The 15,745-nt window shown below is 41.5% G+C and overlaps 1 protein-coding gene across 1 annotated transcript in view; it reads left to right on the top strand.

Moving 5' to 3' along the window:
- Positions 1-2,026: 2,026 nt before the first annotated feature.
- Positions 2,027-15,745, top strand: part of me1 (malic enzyme 1, NADP(+)-dependent, cytosolic) — a 96,256-nt gene continuing 82,537 nt past the window's right edge. Inside the window, exon 1 of the mRNA XM_012872954.3 lies at positions 2,027-2,282. Within this exon, the coding sequence (XP_012728408.2) occupies positions 2,154-2,282 (129 nt within the window). The 5' untranslated portion in view covers positions 2,027-2,153. The remainder of the gene's footprint in view (positions 2,283-15,745) is intronic.

Raw genomic sequence — 15,745 nt, 5'->3', positions numbered from 1 at the left:
GTCGGTCAGCTCCAAGCGTTAGGATGTTTGCAGCAGTCACCTCATCAACCCGACACCTGTGGACTGACGGTTGAATAACATTTCTATTCATCCTGGATTGCCAGGCTCCTGTCAGAGTTCACTGCTGCATCGTGTTGCAACACTGTCCTACTGTAACTGTGTGGAGGCTGCAGCCTGGCCTTGGCTTTAGTCCTGCCACAGATATAATTTAGTGTTGCAACCTTAGACACCATGTTAGCAACAAAAGCAGTGACTCATTAGGAATTTGGGAGCTTTACATGGTCTTGCAAAAGGATTCACACTCCTTGAACTTTGTCACATTTTGTCCAAGCACAAAGCAGTAACTTAATTGTACCTTACGTATCAAAAGAAAATCTGAAACGTATAATGTGCACATGTATTCAGACCCCTTTACCATGATGCACCTCAATAAAATCCAGCACAAGAAATTATTTCAAAAGTAACCCGAATAGTCCACCTGTGTGTAATTTAATCACATAGTAAATCCAACTGCTCACTGAAGGCCTCTGAAAACACTTGAACACAACGCACCATGAAGACCAAGCAACATAGCAGACAGGTCAGAGTGTTGTATCTTCAGGGTTGTGTGCAGGATTGCCCCCCAAGTCTGGAAGAAACATTCATATATCTTGTGATCTCAATAAATCATTTAAACCGATTTCTGTTGTCCGTAGTTATTTTCTGCACCAGGGTCTCATTCACAAACGGCATGACACAGCCATAGAGAAGCTGAAGTTCGGAAAGAGTATGGTACAACTGTTACCCTACCGAGCCATGGTCATCCACCTAATGCAAGAAGAGCAATGATCAGAGGAGCAACCAAGAGGCCAACTGTAACCCTGGACAAGCGCAACTGATTTGAGAATCACTTCAAAGGATGACTATCAGGCAAGAACTTCACAAATCTGGCCATTGCGGAGAAGAAGAAAGCAAATAGAAGTCCAGTTTGCAGTTTGCCAGAAGGCATGTAGAGGACAGAGTACACATGTGGAAGAAAGTTATGTGGAATAGGTGGGAACGGAATCGAGCAGTGGGCATTCTGCCATGCAAAACACTGTGTAGGGAAAAAGCAACACTACAATGCATCCCTCACTGAAACATGGTTGTGGCAGCATCATGGTGTGGGGAGACTTTGCTTCAGCAGGGACAGAGACATTGTTTAGAGTTAATAGGGAAATAAACAGAGACAAATAAAAGATGATCTTGCATGGATACTTGCTCAAAGTCACAAAAGATCTGAGACTAGTGCGGGGTTCAAGCAGCAGAAAAACACTAAAATTCCAGCCAGGACTGTAAAATAATTATCTAAATGAATGCATTAAAGTGACCAACCCAACGTCCAGACCTAAATTTCAATAAATTTTATATAAAAAAATCTGATTTCAAAAAGCACTTTCGCAATTTTGCAAAGAAAGGACAAGAACAGAGACATACCCTGAAAAACAAAACTTGCAGCTGGAGAGAAAGGTGGCTCGACGATGTGCTCCTTTTAAAATAATTTATCGTTTTCCTTCCGCTTTGCAATAGAGCACCAACCAAGGTTTGCCTTTCATAGCTAGGTGTGAGCACTGTGTGATCTCACTTGGCAAATACCTGTAATCATGGGTGCCGCCAGGAATTATGGGCCCTATGCCAAAAATTTAAATCATCCCAAAACCTGATATATAAATGTATAAAATGTTCTTTTTGGGTACCCTGTCAGTCAGGGGCCCTTGGAATTATCCTAACCTATCCCCAACGCCCCTGCCTGTAATGCAATATTGAAAACACTGCACCTTTAATTTAGTTTCAACAACTTGTTCGTTGCTGTTCTGTATATTTTATTTCATTTTTGTTATCGTGTTAATCCTCCAATAGGTTGGAATGATACAAATAAACTGTTTGTTCAGCTCTGTAACTATTTAGTTCTGAGGACAGGCTCCTGCTTGGTCACCCCACACACACAGATAGGCAGGCACTTTGCTCGTGCCCTGACCTTTACAGTGAAACAGCTCTGCTGATAAGGAGTCTCCGGCTCTTCTTAAACCCCCCGGGGCGGACGTGCTGCCAGAGCTACGCGGTTGGACCTGAGCTTCCACTTGTTGAGTTCCCAACGGTTCAAGCAGAGCGGCTCTATTTAAAGAGGCAGCGACATGGCGCACGGGCTGGTCAGGCGGGAGTCGGTGGACACGGAGATGCACAGAGCCGGAGGCAGCGGGAAGACGTTGGTCTCCACCAAGAAGAAGGGCTACGATGTCACCAGAAACCCCAACCTCAACAAGGTGGGTGTTGGTGGGGGTGGGTTTGTTTGAGTTCGCCTCTTGTTTCTGTCAACAAGCGGCGGCAAGTACAAGCTGCGGCGTTCAGGGGCGGTAGGAGATCTTAGCACTTGGAACGAAAACGCCAACGGTTATTCTAAGCTCACGATGAAAGAAATGGAAAACCGTGTTATTCTGGGATATATTTATTTTGTGAAAGCTAGAAAACCTTCTTTTTTTGTTTGTTGTTGTTTTTTTAGCCCAGTAACGGCTAGTTTCAGAACAGCAACGTGTTGTGACTTATTCGTTAAATAATGAACTGCCTTTCTGCCCTTTCGGTGTCTCCTATATGCTGTCTGACGTCATCATTCTATCCTGTAGGCAACAGCTACCAAGCAAAGTCTTAATAGCGACTTTCAAGCAGTTATTGGTCACGTTCAGATGGTTTGTTTTTGTGTACATGACACCTGACAGAGCCCCGGGGCCGCCAGCGAACGTCACATTAGCCAGGACGTTTGGGTATCAGCTTTAGACTGAGTTATATTTAGGATTTAAAGAGACCAAACGCTGCGGCCGCAAACTGCTCCCTTCATGCCTGAGACACAATAACAGAGAGGTAGCTAATAATGCAACCTAAGGTCACTTGAAGGAACACTGAAGCATGATCATGCATTTGCATATTATCATTTTGAATAGCTATACTTAAAGATTAAAGTTCATTTTTATTATATTCCCTCTCAGAATGAATAAAAGGAAGATAAAGAAAATCTAAATTACCTAACCAGGCAGTAAATAATGTTGAGTAACTTCCTTAGAAATAAGACAAGGTGTGACGTGTCACTGCTGATAAAAAGAAGCCTTTTGGTGTTGGGACATCTGCTGTGGCAGGGTTAAAGCTGCTGGCACATTCACTCCCATGCTTTACATCAATGTTTATTAGCTCATTCTTTTTATTTCTTTACTTGTTTAAGAAGGACAATGTACGGTGGCTTATGTAAATGGGTGTAATTTAGCCACGTAGGCTAATTCTCATCCACCATTTGTATGAGAAACTGTGAGTGTCTGACTGCCTGTGAGCTTTCCAGTGTTTTCTCTTGCCTTGATGATGGACAGGGGCCCCAGAGGTCAGACTGTGGCCACAGGGGCTACTGTCCATGGTGCTGACTGACCGTTATAAAACAGCATCCTTAATTCTGACTTGGTCCACAAAGTAGCCGTCAAGCTTATTTTGAGAATGCAGTCTTTTTACAGTTTACACAGTTGTTCCGTTACTGAGAAAGAAGGCAACACATACAGTCGGTGCTTTACTTGATTTATTTTGGTTTATTTGGCTAGTTGCCATTGGCTGGAGTATTAAAAACACACACTTTGTGTACCTCCCAAAAGCGTTCACACCCATTGAACCTTTTTCCAATGTATACACATCACAACAGCACACTTCACCATAGTACGCCGTTGTGAGGTGGAAGGGAAATCATCCATGGTTTTTGAAAGTATGTTACAAATTGAAATGTGAAAAGTGTATTGTGCATGTATATATTCAGGATGGCCATGTATTTAGCTCCATCCACATTTCTATCAAATCTGCCCAGGTCCCCGTTGCAGACAAAAAGCATCCCCACAGCATGATGCTGCCAGCATTCTAGGTCATTGTGGGGATCTTGAAATCAGGGTGATCTGCAGTGTAGGTTTTTTGCACCAAACAGCATTTTTCGTATAGATCACTTTTAGTCTTATCTGTGTAGAGCACCCTTTACACTTGTTTGCCGAGCTCTTAAAATGGCTTGTGTCAAACTAAAAACTCATTTTTTTTTTTTTTTTTACCACATCTTTTTGGTTGGTTTGCCATGATACCAATCTTTATAGAGTGAGCTGTCGCGTGGTCTTTCATGCTGTATGCCATACTAATGTTCCTGAACAAACCTTAGGGGCTTTCACAGAGCAGCTGTACTTCTATTGAGATTTACCCATGGTGCAGTTGGGTATTATTTAGGGGTACCAGAGTAAAGGGGGCTGAAAACAAAACGTAAACCAGACTTTTAAGACTTTTTGTCTAAAGAACAATGGACTGTGTGGGTGCCACCTCGCAATTAAGCAACACATTGTGTTGCCAATAAAACACACTGAAGTTTGTAATTGACCCAAGAAGCATTTTGAGCTGGATGTTCATTGTGCATTTTACATAGAAAGGTGTTTAAAACAGATAAAGATTACAGTCAGTTTACTGCTGTGTTATCTATCAGGCAGGCAGTTGTTAAGTCCGATAGCGGAGTTCCAACAGGCCATTATCTGTGGGGTGAGCTGGTGGCTGTACAGAGGTCTGTTTGCTGATGACTCCTAATGACTGCACCAAATGCTGCCTGTAGGCCCTGTGTGTTTGTTTTACTGTGTAGCACTATACAGTTCAGTGAAATGTGCAAGTGCACTGATGCAACATCTAACACTATACGCAGAAAAGCTAATTTGTCTGGAACAACACAGAGGGGTCATTTTAAAGCATAGAAGAAGAAAAAAGATTTTGTGACTTTTATATGCATAAGAATCTTTTGAGTTCAGAACTAATAGTAATATCATCTTTATTGTCATTGAAACATACATTGAAACATACATTACAACGAAATTTATTCTCTGCTTTTAACCCATCACCCTTGAGGAGCAGTGGGCTGCCATGTGGGGCGCCTGGGGAGCAATCTGGGGTTTAGGGTCTTGCTCAGGGACCCAGAGTGCAGGCACTGGGGATTGAACCGGGTACTTGCATCCTTCTCTGAGTGCAAGCACGCTGCTCTAACCACTAGGCCAACACTCCCCACACATTTAACCCCATTTCAAGCAGCCAAATATTCTTTGAAAGATGAACAAAATATCAGTTTAAAAAGTGTCTTTACTGCATTGGTTGTTGTGTTTCTCATCAGGAATGTCCGCAGGCAGCAAGATGAGCTGTAGCAACATCCTCTTTGTAGCCACAAGTACAAGTTTTTCGCTGACTCATTGTAATTTTTAACACTTCCTTAAAAGAACAATCCCCCAAAAAAGTTTCTTTCGCTTTCAAATTAGATTTGAAGACCGTGTGGGATGGAGTCACATGACATGTTTTACTGAATCTCCATGCGTTATAATTTCCTGTTTTTGTTCAATTTGAGTTCCCTTCACAATCTTTTGTTTGTCGTTTTGGAAATCCCAGCTTCTCTGTGTTTAATCTCGTTTTTGTTTCCCTGTAAATGGGATTTTGATCTACGATCTTGACTTTGATTCTTTCTATAGATTCTGTCAGAACAGAATCTTTTGAATTATCGGATACTTTCATTTCTATCCTAAAAAAAAAAAAAGATCCTGATATCACCATCTAAATCTTGTTGCACTGAACAGATGGAATTATTTTCTCAAAATCAAACAGTTCTAGATAATTTTTCAAGATCAGGAAAAAAAAATGTCAGTAAGATAAAGGCAAAATGCTCTTAGGCTGAATGATCTAGAGTCATATTTATAAAGCTTGCCTACACACAAATTAAGGCCTGAAATTGTGTAAGTTGCTTTTCACACTAAAGTTGTCATTTATTAAAGAAAAAAACTTTACGGGAAAATGTGCGGTCCTGGTGGCAGCTCTGACCAGGCGTACGCTCATTTTGGAGACGGGGGAAATCGGCGACTCAGATGGTGAAGTGGTGAATTGCAGCCAAACTGCATGATGATTCCTCTCAGACGTTTGGTTTCACTCCACTCCCAAAGTCCACACAACATTTCATCGGGGTTTGCTTGTGTCACATTCCTGTCCCCAATGATTGCCAGGGTGACGTGGCAGATGAACAGATAAATTGTGAGAAGGTGTGAGGTAATTACTCTAATTGCTGTAAACAGTCAAATACACTCTTGCATAATGCTGTGTGGTGGAGGCTTTGACACTGCTGGAAACTGGAGAAGATCAAAAATTTCCTGGCCAATGATGATCACTGGCTAGAGTCCGACCCAAATATCGGGTCGTGCTCAGGCATTAAACTCTACCCCATTCCTGGATCTGGTGCAGTTGGTACATCACAATTGCGAATATTCTCGCGTGATTTGAGTGACAGCACGTTATTTGGATGACAAGATGGCATCATCCGTGAAAAACACAGGCTAAAAAATAAGTGTTTGCTCTATATAGGTGCACATTTGATACATTACTAATGATAATAATTAAGTTTGCCATTATATAATGAATGAAAAAAGAGCATTTCCAGGGTTTTGTTTGACTTTAAGGCGTAGTTACAATGGCAGTGATGGGTTTATCTACATTCACTGTTGGCACAAATATAATTTTTGCAGATTCGGATAGTTCTTCTTTGAGGATAGAATGATTATACATCAAACAACCTCAGGAGGCAGCAGTGAAACATGTAGGTTCAAATGTACATACCCCCGTCCCCAAAGAATATTTGGGCTGTGTCCGAAATGTTCTAATTATAGCCAATAGCTCCTGTTCCTTCACCTTTCATGAGGTCAACGGTAAGAACTCTATCGTGGGTAGAAAATGAGCTTCGGACTGCTGAGCCAATTTCAGACAGCCTTTGATTGATGCGCCATTAAGCGACAGAACCACACATAGATTATTCTAGTCATATCCGGTCCTGTAGCCTTCCGAAAAATATCTACAAAGTGGATGCTGTATTTTCTCCCAATGTTTATGTTTCCATGAGGTGGGCTGTGCTTATGTCATGTCATGTAAAGGATTGTGGGATTGCTTATGGCTCCTTAACGCTAATGAGGGATCTCGTGAGCTCCCAATGTTAAAGGAACTATGATAAGAAGCATACAGGCTTCTTTTCTTACATCCTTCCAAACTGATTGCACTATTCAGACATCACTTATCATAGGAAATGCTGTTGTACTTCCATTTTGGCTAGAGAGTCCTCACTAGTCAGACCTTTTCCGATGCAGCCCTGGATAAATGTCACTTAGGAAGTTGCAGAGAAACTACAAACGTTTTGCTGGGAAAAGCAAGTTCATGACACTTTGGCTAAATAGCTGACAACTTTTTTATTGCAGTTGGTTGAGTTTGAAATGGATTATCATTTAAATGAATTGACCAGATCCATCCATCCATCCATCCATCCATCCATCCATCCATCCATCCATCCAAAGGGGTGGTATGCCTGTCTCCAGCAAAAATTGGTCCAGAGTACACCCTGGAGAGGTGACACAGAGGACAAACATCCACTCACACACACTCAGTGCCTAATGTAATGGGCTCTACGTTGGAGTGAATCAGTCTTTGCTCTCTCGTCTGCAGCTGGTTCAAAATGCTGCTGCACGTCTTTTAACAGGTACTCCAAAAACGTATTACCGGTATTCTGGCCTCACTCCATTGGCTCCCAGTGTATTTTAGAGTTCACTTTAAAATTCTTATTTTCGTTTTTAAGTGTTTGAATGACCTCGTCCAGCCGTACCTCTCTGAGCTTCTTCATCCCTACTCGCCCTCTCGGCCCCTCAGGTCTGCGGAGCTTCATCTCCTGGAGGTACAGAGGTCTAAGAGGAAGCTCAGAGGGGATGGGGCCATTTCTATTGTTGGTCCTCAATTATGGAATAACCTGCCCCCGTTTGGTAGGCAGTAGGTAGGCAGGTAGGCAGTGATAGACAGACTCTTTCACTGCCTGCCTTTAAAACCCACTTTAAACTCTACCACTATTCTTCGGCTTTTACCACTAGCAAGACTTAGTTTTTGTTTTAAATTGGTTTTATTGTATCTTTCAAATGTTTTTATGCATTATTTTTAGTTTTAGTTTTATAATGGATGTGCTTTAGTTTGTAGCAAGTACAGCACTTCAGTTGTTGGCTGTTTTTAAGTGCTTTATAAGTAAAGATATGGTATATGGTATGATATTTTACAAATACCAGTTAAGCTAACAGGCATATTTTTGGACTGTGAGAAGAAGCCAGAGTAACTAGAGGCCATTCATAGGGAGCACATAACTGCATGCAGAAAGGCCTCCACTAGGGTTGCAAGGGAATCGTGCTAGAAACTGCACCACCTGTTTGTAAATTAGTGACTTCAAGTGCTACTTAAACTTAGCAGTACACACTGGCAAAGCAAATTAAGTGCAAAAATACTGCAGTCAGATGAGACAAATATTGTTGGTGGTAATGATGTGAAATAATCAAGGAGGACTACCTCCACTAACTGGTCTTGAAATGCTCACTGCAGGCTAATGCTAAGCAGCTCCACTGAAAATTTAAAAGCAACCAGTTTAAATGAGCTCCACTTCTTTTGGGGAGGAGTGGTCGGATATTCTGCCTTGACCTTGACAATGGCTAAAAAAAACCCACCTGTACTTTCTGTGTTTTCTGTATGTTTAAAAATAAAAAAATCTTAGTGGATTAGACAAAAAATACAGCAAACTCCAAATTGAATTCTAGTTTTTAAAAATAATTAATGTTGCATCCCTGAAAATATTGGTCTTGAAAAGCCCCAAACTGAAATGATGTTCATGCCCATGATGAGTTTATGTAACTTTTCTAATGCACTGTGCATTATCTATGCTTTATTTGAAGTATTTCATTAACTTAACCTAAACTGAACTTTTGACTTTTTCCTGATGTATTGCTCTTATCCTGAAACGACTGAAGATTTCAGGTTTAATTAAGTTTTGCTCATATTTTTTTTTTACTTCTCTTTTCCCTTTCAGCGCTCTGCTTTTTGAGCGGTGAAGAGTAAATGTTATGAGCCACAGTCTTTTGTTCTTTACAAGGTGGTTTTTCATCTCACTTCAAAGCTGGCCTTACTAAATAAGCTAACTGCTGTGTTCACACGTTGCTTTGGAAGAAAGTGTGGTTTTATAAGGCAATTTTGTTAGTGCAAGACTTCAGTTCGGAGAAAAAAAAGGGCCTATTTCTACTTGGCTCACAGTTTGCTCTGGATGGTCTTAAGAAAAAGAAGAAGTGGAACAAAAACAAATGTCCCGTATGTGTGTTGAAACAGACACAAGATTACAAACTGTAGCCGGTGGATGTAGCTGATGAACCGGCGTGCTGCCATCAGTGGGCCAAACATACGCAGGTGAAAGTACCGGCATAAAAATAGTTGCTTATGCAGTCAGGTGGACTGTTCACTGTCAGTGCTTCTACGTGAACCAGAGGCCAGGAAATTGAAGGAGAAGGTAGGAAATGACCCGCTAAAGCGTGTGAGGAGCCAGGCACAGGCAGGTCCTTGTGGCTCAGGCAGTGCAACATTGTTACCCTCGTCCAGATTTCTGCAAGCCCCTGGGATCAGGTGTGTTTACCTCTCTTAGCTGGTCCACTTCGCCTCTAACAGGAGCCAGTCACAGCACAACCTGTTAATTGATGCCGAGGGATGCAGCGCTGAAAGCAGCCTGTCCTCACATCCACGGGACCGCGTTTCCCTCTAATCTCTCGGCACGTGAGCGTACGCCTCGCCACGCGGATGTATGGACTCACACAGCCGCACCGTTCTCCCTCCTCCCTCCGTCAAGGTGTAACCGGATATTATAGGTGTGTTTTGTGTGCAATAAAGAGATGAAGTAGGTTATGAGGTGCAGAAAGGAACCTCTGTGGTGGTGAACAGAGCGCTGGCCTCGCACCACAGAAGTCCTCTGTCTCTATGCCTGATCACCTTAATGAGGCATCTGTGTGCATCTCGGCTCTCAGTGCGGCTCTCTGATCCTGGTGCTGCTTTGAAAAACAACAACAACATTTAAAAAAGAAACACTCTTAGCATCTAATTAAAGATGCTGTATCACATTAAGCACCGAACTAAGGTGTTGGGTGTGTCTGGGCCAAACAGATGCCCATTTACTGGTCCTCTGCTGTTGGGTAGCTTGACAAATATAACTGATGGTAAAAGATGAGGAGAAGGTGAATGGCAGCACCAGGTTGTTTTTGTTGAGCATTGGGACTCTGAGGCTCTGTGTGAACTACCAGTTTGCTAATTCGTAGCCCCCTTTCCTGCCCTTATTTTGCCAGTTCTTGATATTATGTGTCAAGGAAAAACTACCCAAACTACTCTGCCCTCCTGTGAAGAAGCGATTACCCCTAAAACGGCAGACTAGTTGTCACTATTTTTTGCAATAGATGGCGGTAATAATTGTTTTATGGTTCTGTGGGGAACTTTTAGCTCACTGTTTTTCGCTGAAGTGTTTCAACATGGCCACAAACAAGGGTTTTTGAGCATTAACAAATTTAATTGAGATCCAATGGACTCTCCTTAAATCTGTTAAGTTCAGACTTTAACTAGGCTGTTCCAAAACCTTGTTCTTTTTTTTTTTAACCATTTAGAGGTGGACTTGCTGGTGTGCTTTGGATCAACGTCTGGCTGCAAAGCCCAAGCACTCTTCGCTGGAGGTCATGGACTTGCCAGCACATTTTAGCGTAATGGCATTTTACGCAGTCAAATATTCGCCCTGGTCATTTTCTGGTTGAGGACAAAATTCTTTCTGCTATCTAGCACCGAGGAGCCAGCAAGTTGTGATCCTTTCCAGACAAGACATCAATGGCTTCGTTTCCCATCTGTTGTTGAGTTTCTTTAGATCGGGCATGGTGTGTTGCATCTTGAGAGCTTTTAGCATAACGCCTACATTGTGGGGACAAATTGGCATATGGGTTGTGTAACACATCCCCATAGTGGCTGTAAATTGATTGGTGGTTGCTAGGAAACCTGCTCTTTCAAAGTACAGTTTATCACATTATGAGTAAGAAACGTCCTATTAAAGACACACTTTTTCATACCTGAAAAGTTCCTTAATGTGATGACCGAAAGAGCAGAAGATTGAAGTATATATTGATTTTTGATTCAGAATACTGCTTTTTGGCATGTCCTGAACAGTGCATAGTTGATTAGGCAGCAAAGATCTGATGGCAGATGGTGATGGTCTGTTCAGCAAAATATACAGCAAGTCTCATTTTAGAAGTACACTGCTTTAGCCACTGCTTTCACTCACTTTTTCTCTGAGGAAAGAGTTTCTTTGTTCTCTTAAATTCAAATTTCCTTTTACTGAAAGCCTTTCACATTTAGCACTTAAGTGGTAAAAATGAGACCTTCTTTAAAGTTCATACTTCTGATCAGTGACGTGCGGTGAGGTTCATAGCTGGTGAGGCACTGACGTCATCAGAATCAGATTTGCAAATAGATGCATAGATTGACAGCAGTTTACAGGTTATGTTTCACTTCTGCATCCTTACACATACAAACTGTAGCTCACAAAACACACATTTCCTTAAAAAACAAAACAAAATAAATGTTATTACTGTCTTACCTTTACTTATAAATGAAGTCCATGCGTCGCTCCTTCTGCACAAAAACATCCGTACCTTTGCGATAGAAGTCCTCCTTATCTTCCTTCAGTTTTAAAAGTCTCTCTGTCTCAATGGAGATCACTGCCAGGGAAGAAAGCCTTCCTTGATCCGTCCTGTTCCTGCTGTATGTTTTCAGTTTCTTCAGGGCTGAGAATGACCGCTCCACTCACGCTGTAGTAGCTGGCACCGTGAGCACGAGCTGGAGCAACTTTGTCGCCTCAGGAACAGTTACAAGATCCTTCTCGGCCAAAAAGTTGAGAAGCTGTCCAGGAGATTTGCATTCATCCCTCACCGTTTTTGAGGGATGAATGCAAGAGAGGAAAAAAAATCACTATCTCTATTATAATCTATCGCTGCACTTGACTTGCTTCCCGAATCGTTTAGCCTAGCTCGCTGTCACTTACTCGGCAGTTGAGGAGTGAACAAGACGAACGTCTGGGATCTTGAGCGCCCCCTGCCATGAGGCAAGAGAACTGCCTGCCTCACCTCGAACCTGTTCTCTGCCGTTTATAATCGCTCATTACACGAAACACGTTGCACAAACACAGTTGGTGACAAAAAGCACTGTACATTATATACATAACCTAAATTATTGGTAGTAAGTTCACATATTAAATTAGTTTAAACCATTTTATTGACGCCGTACAGCAACATGCTCTCTCCGCTTAGCAGCCAGCGCAGAGCCAGGGGTTGCGCAATCCAAGGTGAGGCAGAGCTCGCTGCTGCCTCACCGGCATCGCTTCCAAGCATTTGAATGGGAAAATAAGAAAATTCAGCGATTTTGAACAAATAAAAATCGAAATTGGTGAAGCTACATGAAAAATAAATATTTTTTAGTACAAACCACCGGATGAATATAACAATTTAAATTACTTTATGATTATATATTTTCTTTCTTTCCATGATGGCTGGTGAGGCACTGCCTCACCTGCCTCCCCTGACCGCACGTCACTGCTTCTGATACATTTCAAGAACTGTGTGATCTCAGGAATCGCTATCTGAACCTTGGATTCCTTGAAACCTCTGTGCCTGCACAAAAGTGGGAAGTTTATCTGCACAGCCACGACTTATAAATGTTTTGTGCTGACACTTGTTGGAAAATCCGTGACAGTGACGTCTTATCTATGCTGCAAGCCAAAGTTCCCATGTCAATTGGTAGTTTTACTGGATGTGTTGCCCTTATCCACGCTTTGGCTTACTTGATCTACTGTGCTGACATGTTACATCCTCTGTGTGGGACCCCCCCCCCCCCCCCCCCCCCAAGTGATGAGAAACAGCGAATTTAAGATTTAATTTTTAATCATATTACAACTTGACAGACGTAATTAATTATTTCAGTGTTGACAGGGGGTACTTCTGTCATATGAATCCATAAACAGCTCAACACTTAATGGTTCAGATACTTGACGATAAGAACAACCTGGATTCTAGTTACTACTATTTGTACTCTTCGCCTTCTTGTGTTAAAGCCAGACATTTGGAATAAACTATAGCCTTTCAATAAAAAAAGCTGGATGGAGTCATTGATGAGCTATCTCACAGAGATAGCTCATTTCAGGCAGAAACTCCTGGCCCATGAGTACAACAATTTACACCTGTAATTCAGTAATGTTGGGTGAAAGGTCATTCCTTGATCTGAGTTTCAACTTTCAAAGTAAATGGAACATTGCAATGGAGCTTCTTAACCCTGGGGCAGCCCCTTTAACGTAGCTCTGTTTTATTTTCCGTTTTATTAAAGGTACAATGCCAGAAAACCTGAAAAATTGTGAAGATAAAATTTAACACAACTGGTGTTCAGTTGTTTTTCAGGCAGGTTAGTAAATATAGAAAACTTCTCTGATTCTTAAAGAACGTTTGGAGCCTTTGGTATAAACCAGTAAACGTTAGGGTTAAGGCTGGGGTCAGGGTTAGGCCATAGAAAGGCTATGTACATGAAGTTTGTGTGTGTGTGTGTGTGTGTGTGTGTGTGTGTGTGTGTGTGTGTGTGTGTGTGTGTGTGTGTGTGTGTGTGTGTGTGTGTGTGTGTGTGTGCAGCTTTATATCTGTCTGGGCGATCCACTCCAGTCTATCGTAGGAATGTCTGGTCACCCGCAATGTGTGCACTCAACCTGAAACACCTGGCCACACCTGGCACAAATCCGACACACAAACACTCTTCTGTGATGCACACATTGATAGAGCTCTGTGATCCACCTCCTAGTTACAGATGCTTTCCGTGAGCCCTGAACAAAGACATAGCTGTCACAACTTTTAGCTTAGTTGAAGGAATGACTGACATTCGAATATTGACCCTGCTTCTTTTAGCTTTAATATGCTCACCCGATTTTAATTGGACTGTTATCGAGACACACACACACGTACATACCTAACCCTAAGCTAAACTCAGTTCACAACGTAGTCCTAAACCTAAGCATTAGCCCAATTTCCATTGTGTGGATGTTGGAAAATGTCCTCACAATGCCGATTGTCCACACAACATTGGTCTACTGTCAAGTGTTGGTCTGCATAATGATGGAAAAACAAGTACACACACACACACACACACACACTCAGCTCCACAAACAAGTACATGCATACTTGTTAACCAGCTGTACTGCATGTTATTTTAACAGGGTCTTCTGTGCCAGCAGACTGTAATTTGATCAGACTGTCAACTCAGCTGACTGCGATCAAACACACTCTAAACCCAGGTGTATTCAGCAGCCAAAAGACCTACCTCCTCCAGTCACTTTTCAGTTGTTTTGTGAGTTTTCTTTTGTGAGAGTGATCCTCATTCATGTGAATACAAGGGAGAAGCCATTAGAGTGTCCCAGACTTCTGTCCGGGGGGGACTGAGTCTCATCACCTGCCCATCAAGCTCATCTCAAGCATCTCACCTCAATACAGCTTTTGTCTGCTATTTGCAGTAGGGGATTTTTTGTCATTTAATAAATCTTTATTAGAAATTGTGCAAGTTTAAAAGTAAAAAATGCAAAACATTAAAATGTTAGGTAAATCCCAAATAATTTTACTCAACTGAGTTAAGTAAATTGAAACATCTTTGTACACATTTTATTATAATTAATCCATTAATCCATTTAATAAAGTAGTAATAAATTAATAAGTTCCTAAATTTTAGGCTCAACCAGCAAAGTTTGGTAAATTTTAGATTTTACCAATCAAAGGGCAGTGCAAAACATCCACACAATCAACAGATGTGTCGCTGAGATTTCAAAATTCTCTTTCCAGAATAATTCTCCTTAATATCCATGTAAAACCTACAATCTCAGACTCATCAGTACACCTGAAACACGTTTTTTAGAAGGTAGAGGATCACGTCTATCACAGCAGATACCTCTGCTAGGTCTGCTTGGACTCAGGAACAACTTCATTGAATATATTGGGTCTGTCCTCAGTGTTTAACCCCTTAAGCCTAGAGGGTTTCAAGAGCAATTTTTGCCTGAAATTATATATATGATTTAGATCAAGTACAGCTCCAAAGTCATAAAGTGAAAATGTAAATGTTAGTTTTTGTATGACACAAAGGCATTAAAGAATATTTTTCAAGGTGGAACCACTATTGCAAATGTCACCGTGTCTGATTTATAGGTGATTAAACAAAGAAACAATCAAAACGTTTGAGCCTCGCCTAAATTTTCTTCCAAAATAAACACTGCAAAACACCTTGAAAACCCCTATGAAAATATAAGAGACTCTTCAGACTTTATTGATCCATATCGTGACCATAACTGCAACAAATTATACACGTCTTGTTAGTCATATAAAGACATGCAAGATGCAAATAATAAGTTCAAAACGCTAGGAGTGAGAAGGCCAATGTCTAACCAGGAGTTCTGCACCTGACTTTCTTGTAAAAAATGAAATATCTGGATCAAATGTTGGCTTTGCTCTTGCTACAACAAGTAGATAAACAAATGTCCTTGTTCTTGCAGAGCAGGTGAATGCCATGTTTAGGTGCAATTTGTATTGAACAATGGCTCTCATTTAATACCTTCCAACATTCCTTTTTATAGTGCATGCAAGTATTATGGGGTACATTCAGCAGCTGTGTCTGGCATTGTGTCTGTTAGACATCTAAGACCCGTTTCTAGTACAGGTGATAAAGTGTGAGAACTGACTTGTGTTTACGTCCTAATGTGTCCTCTATTCTGCCTTGCTGCATTGCTGTTTTGCAGTGCATATAAATTGGAAAGGATGTCAAAGGA

The sequence above is a fragment of the Fundulus heteroclitus genome, chromosome 3 (genome assembly GCF_011125445.2).
Source record: "Fundulus heteroclitus isolate FHET01 chromosome 3, MU-UCD_Fhet_4.1, whole genome shotgun sequence".
In the NCBI taxonomy this organism is placed as follows: domain Eukaryota; kingdom Metazoa; phylum Chordata; class Actinopteri; order Cyprinodontiformes; family Fundulidae; genus Fundulus; species Fundulus heteroclitus.
This window is presented reverse-complemented; position numbering and strand designations above follow the sequence as displayed.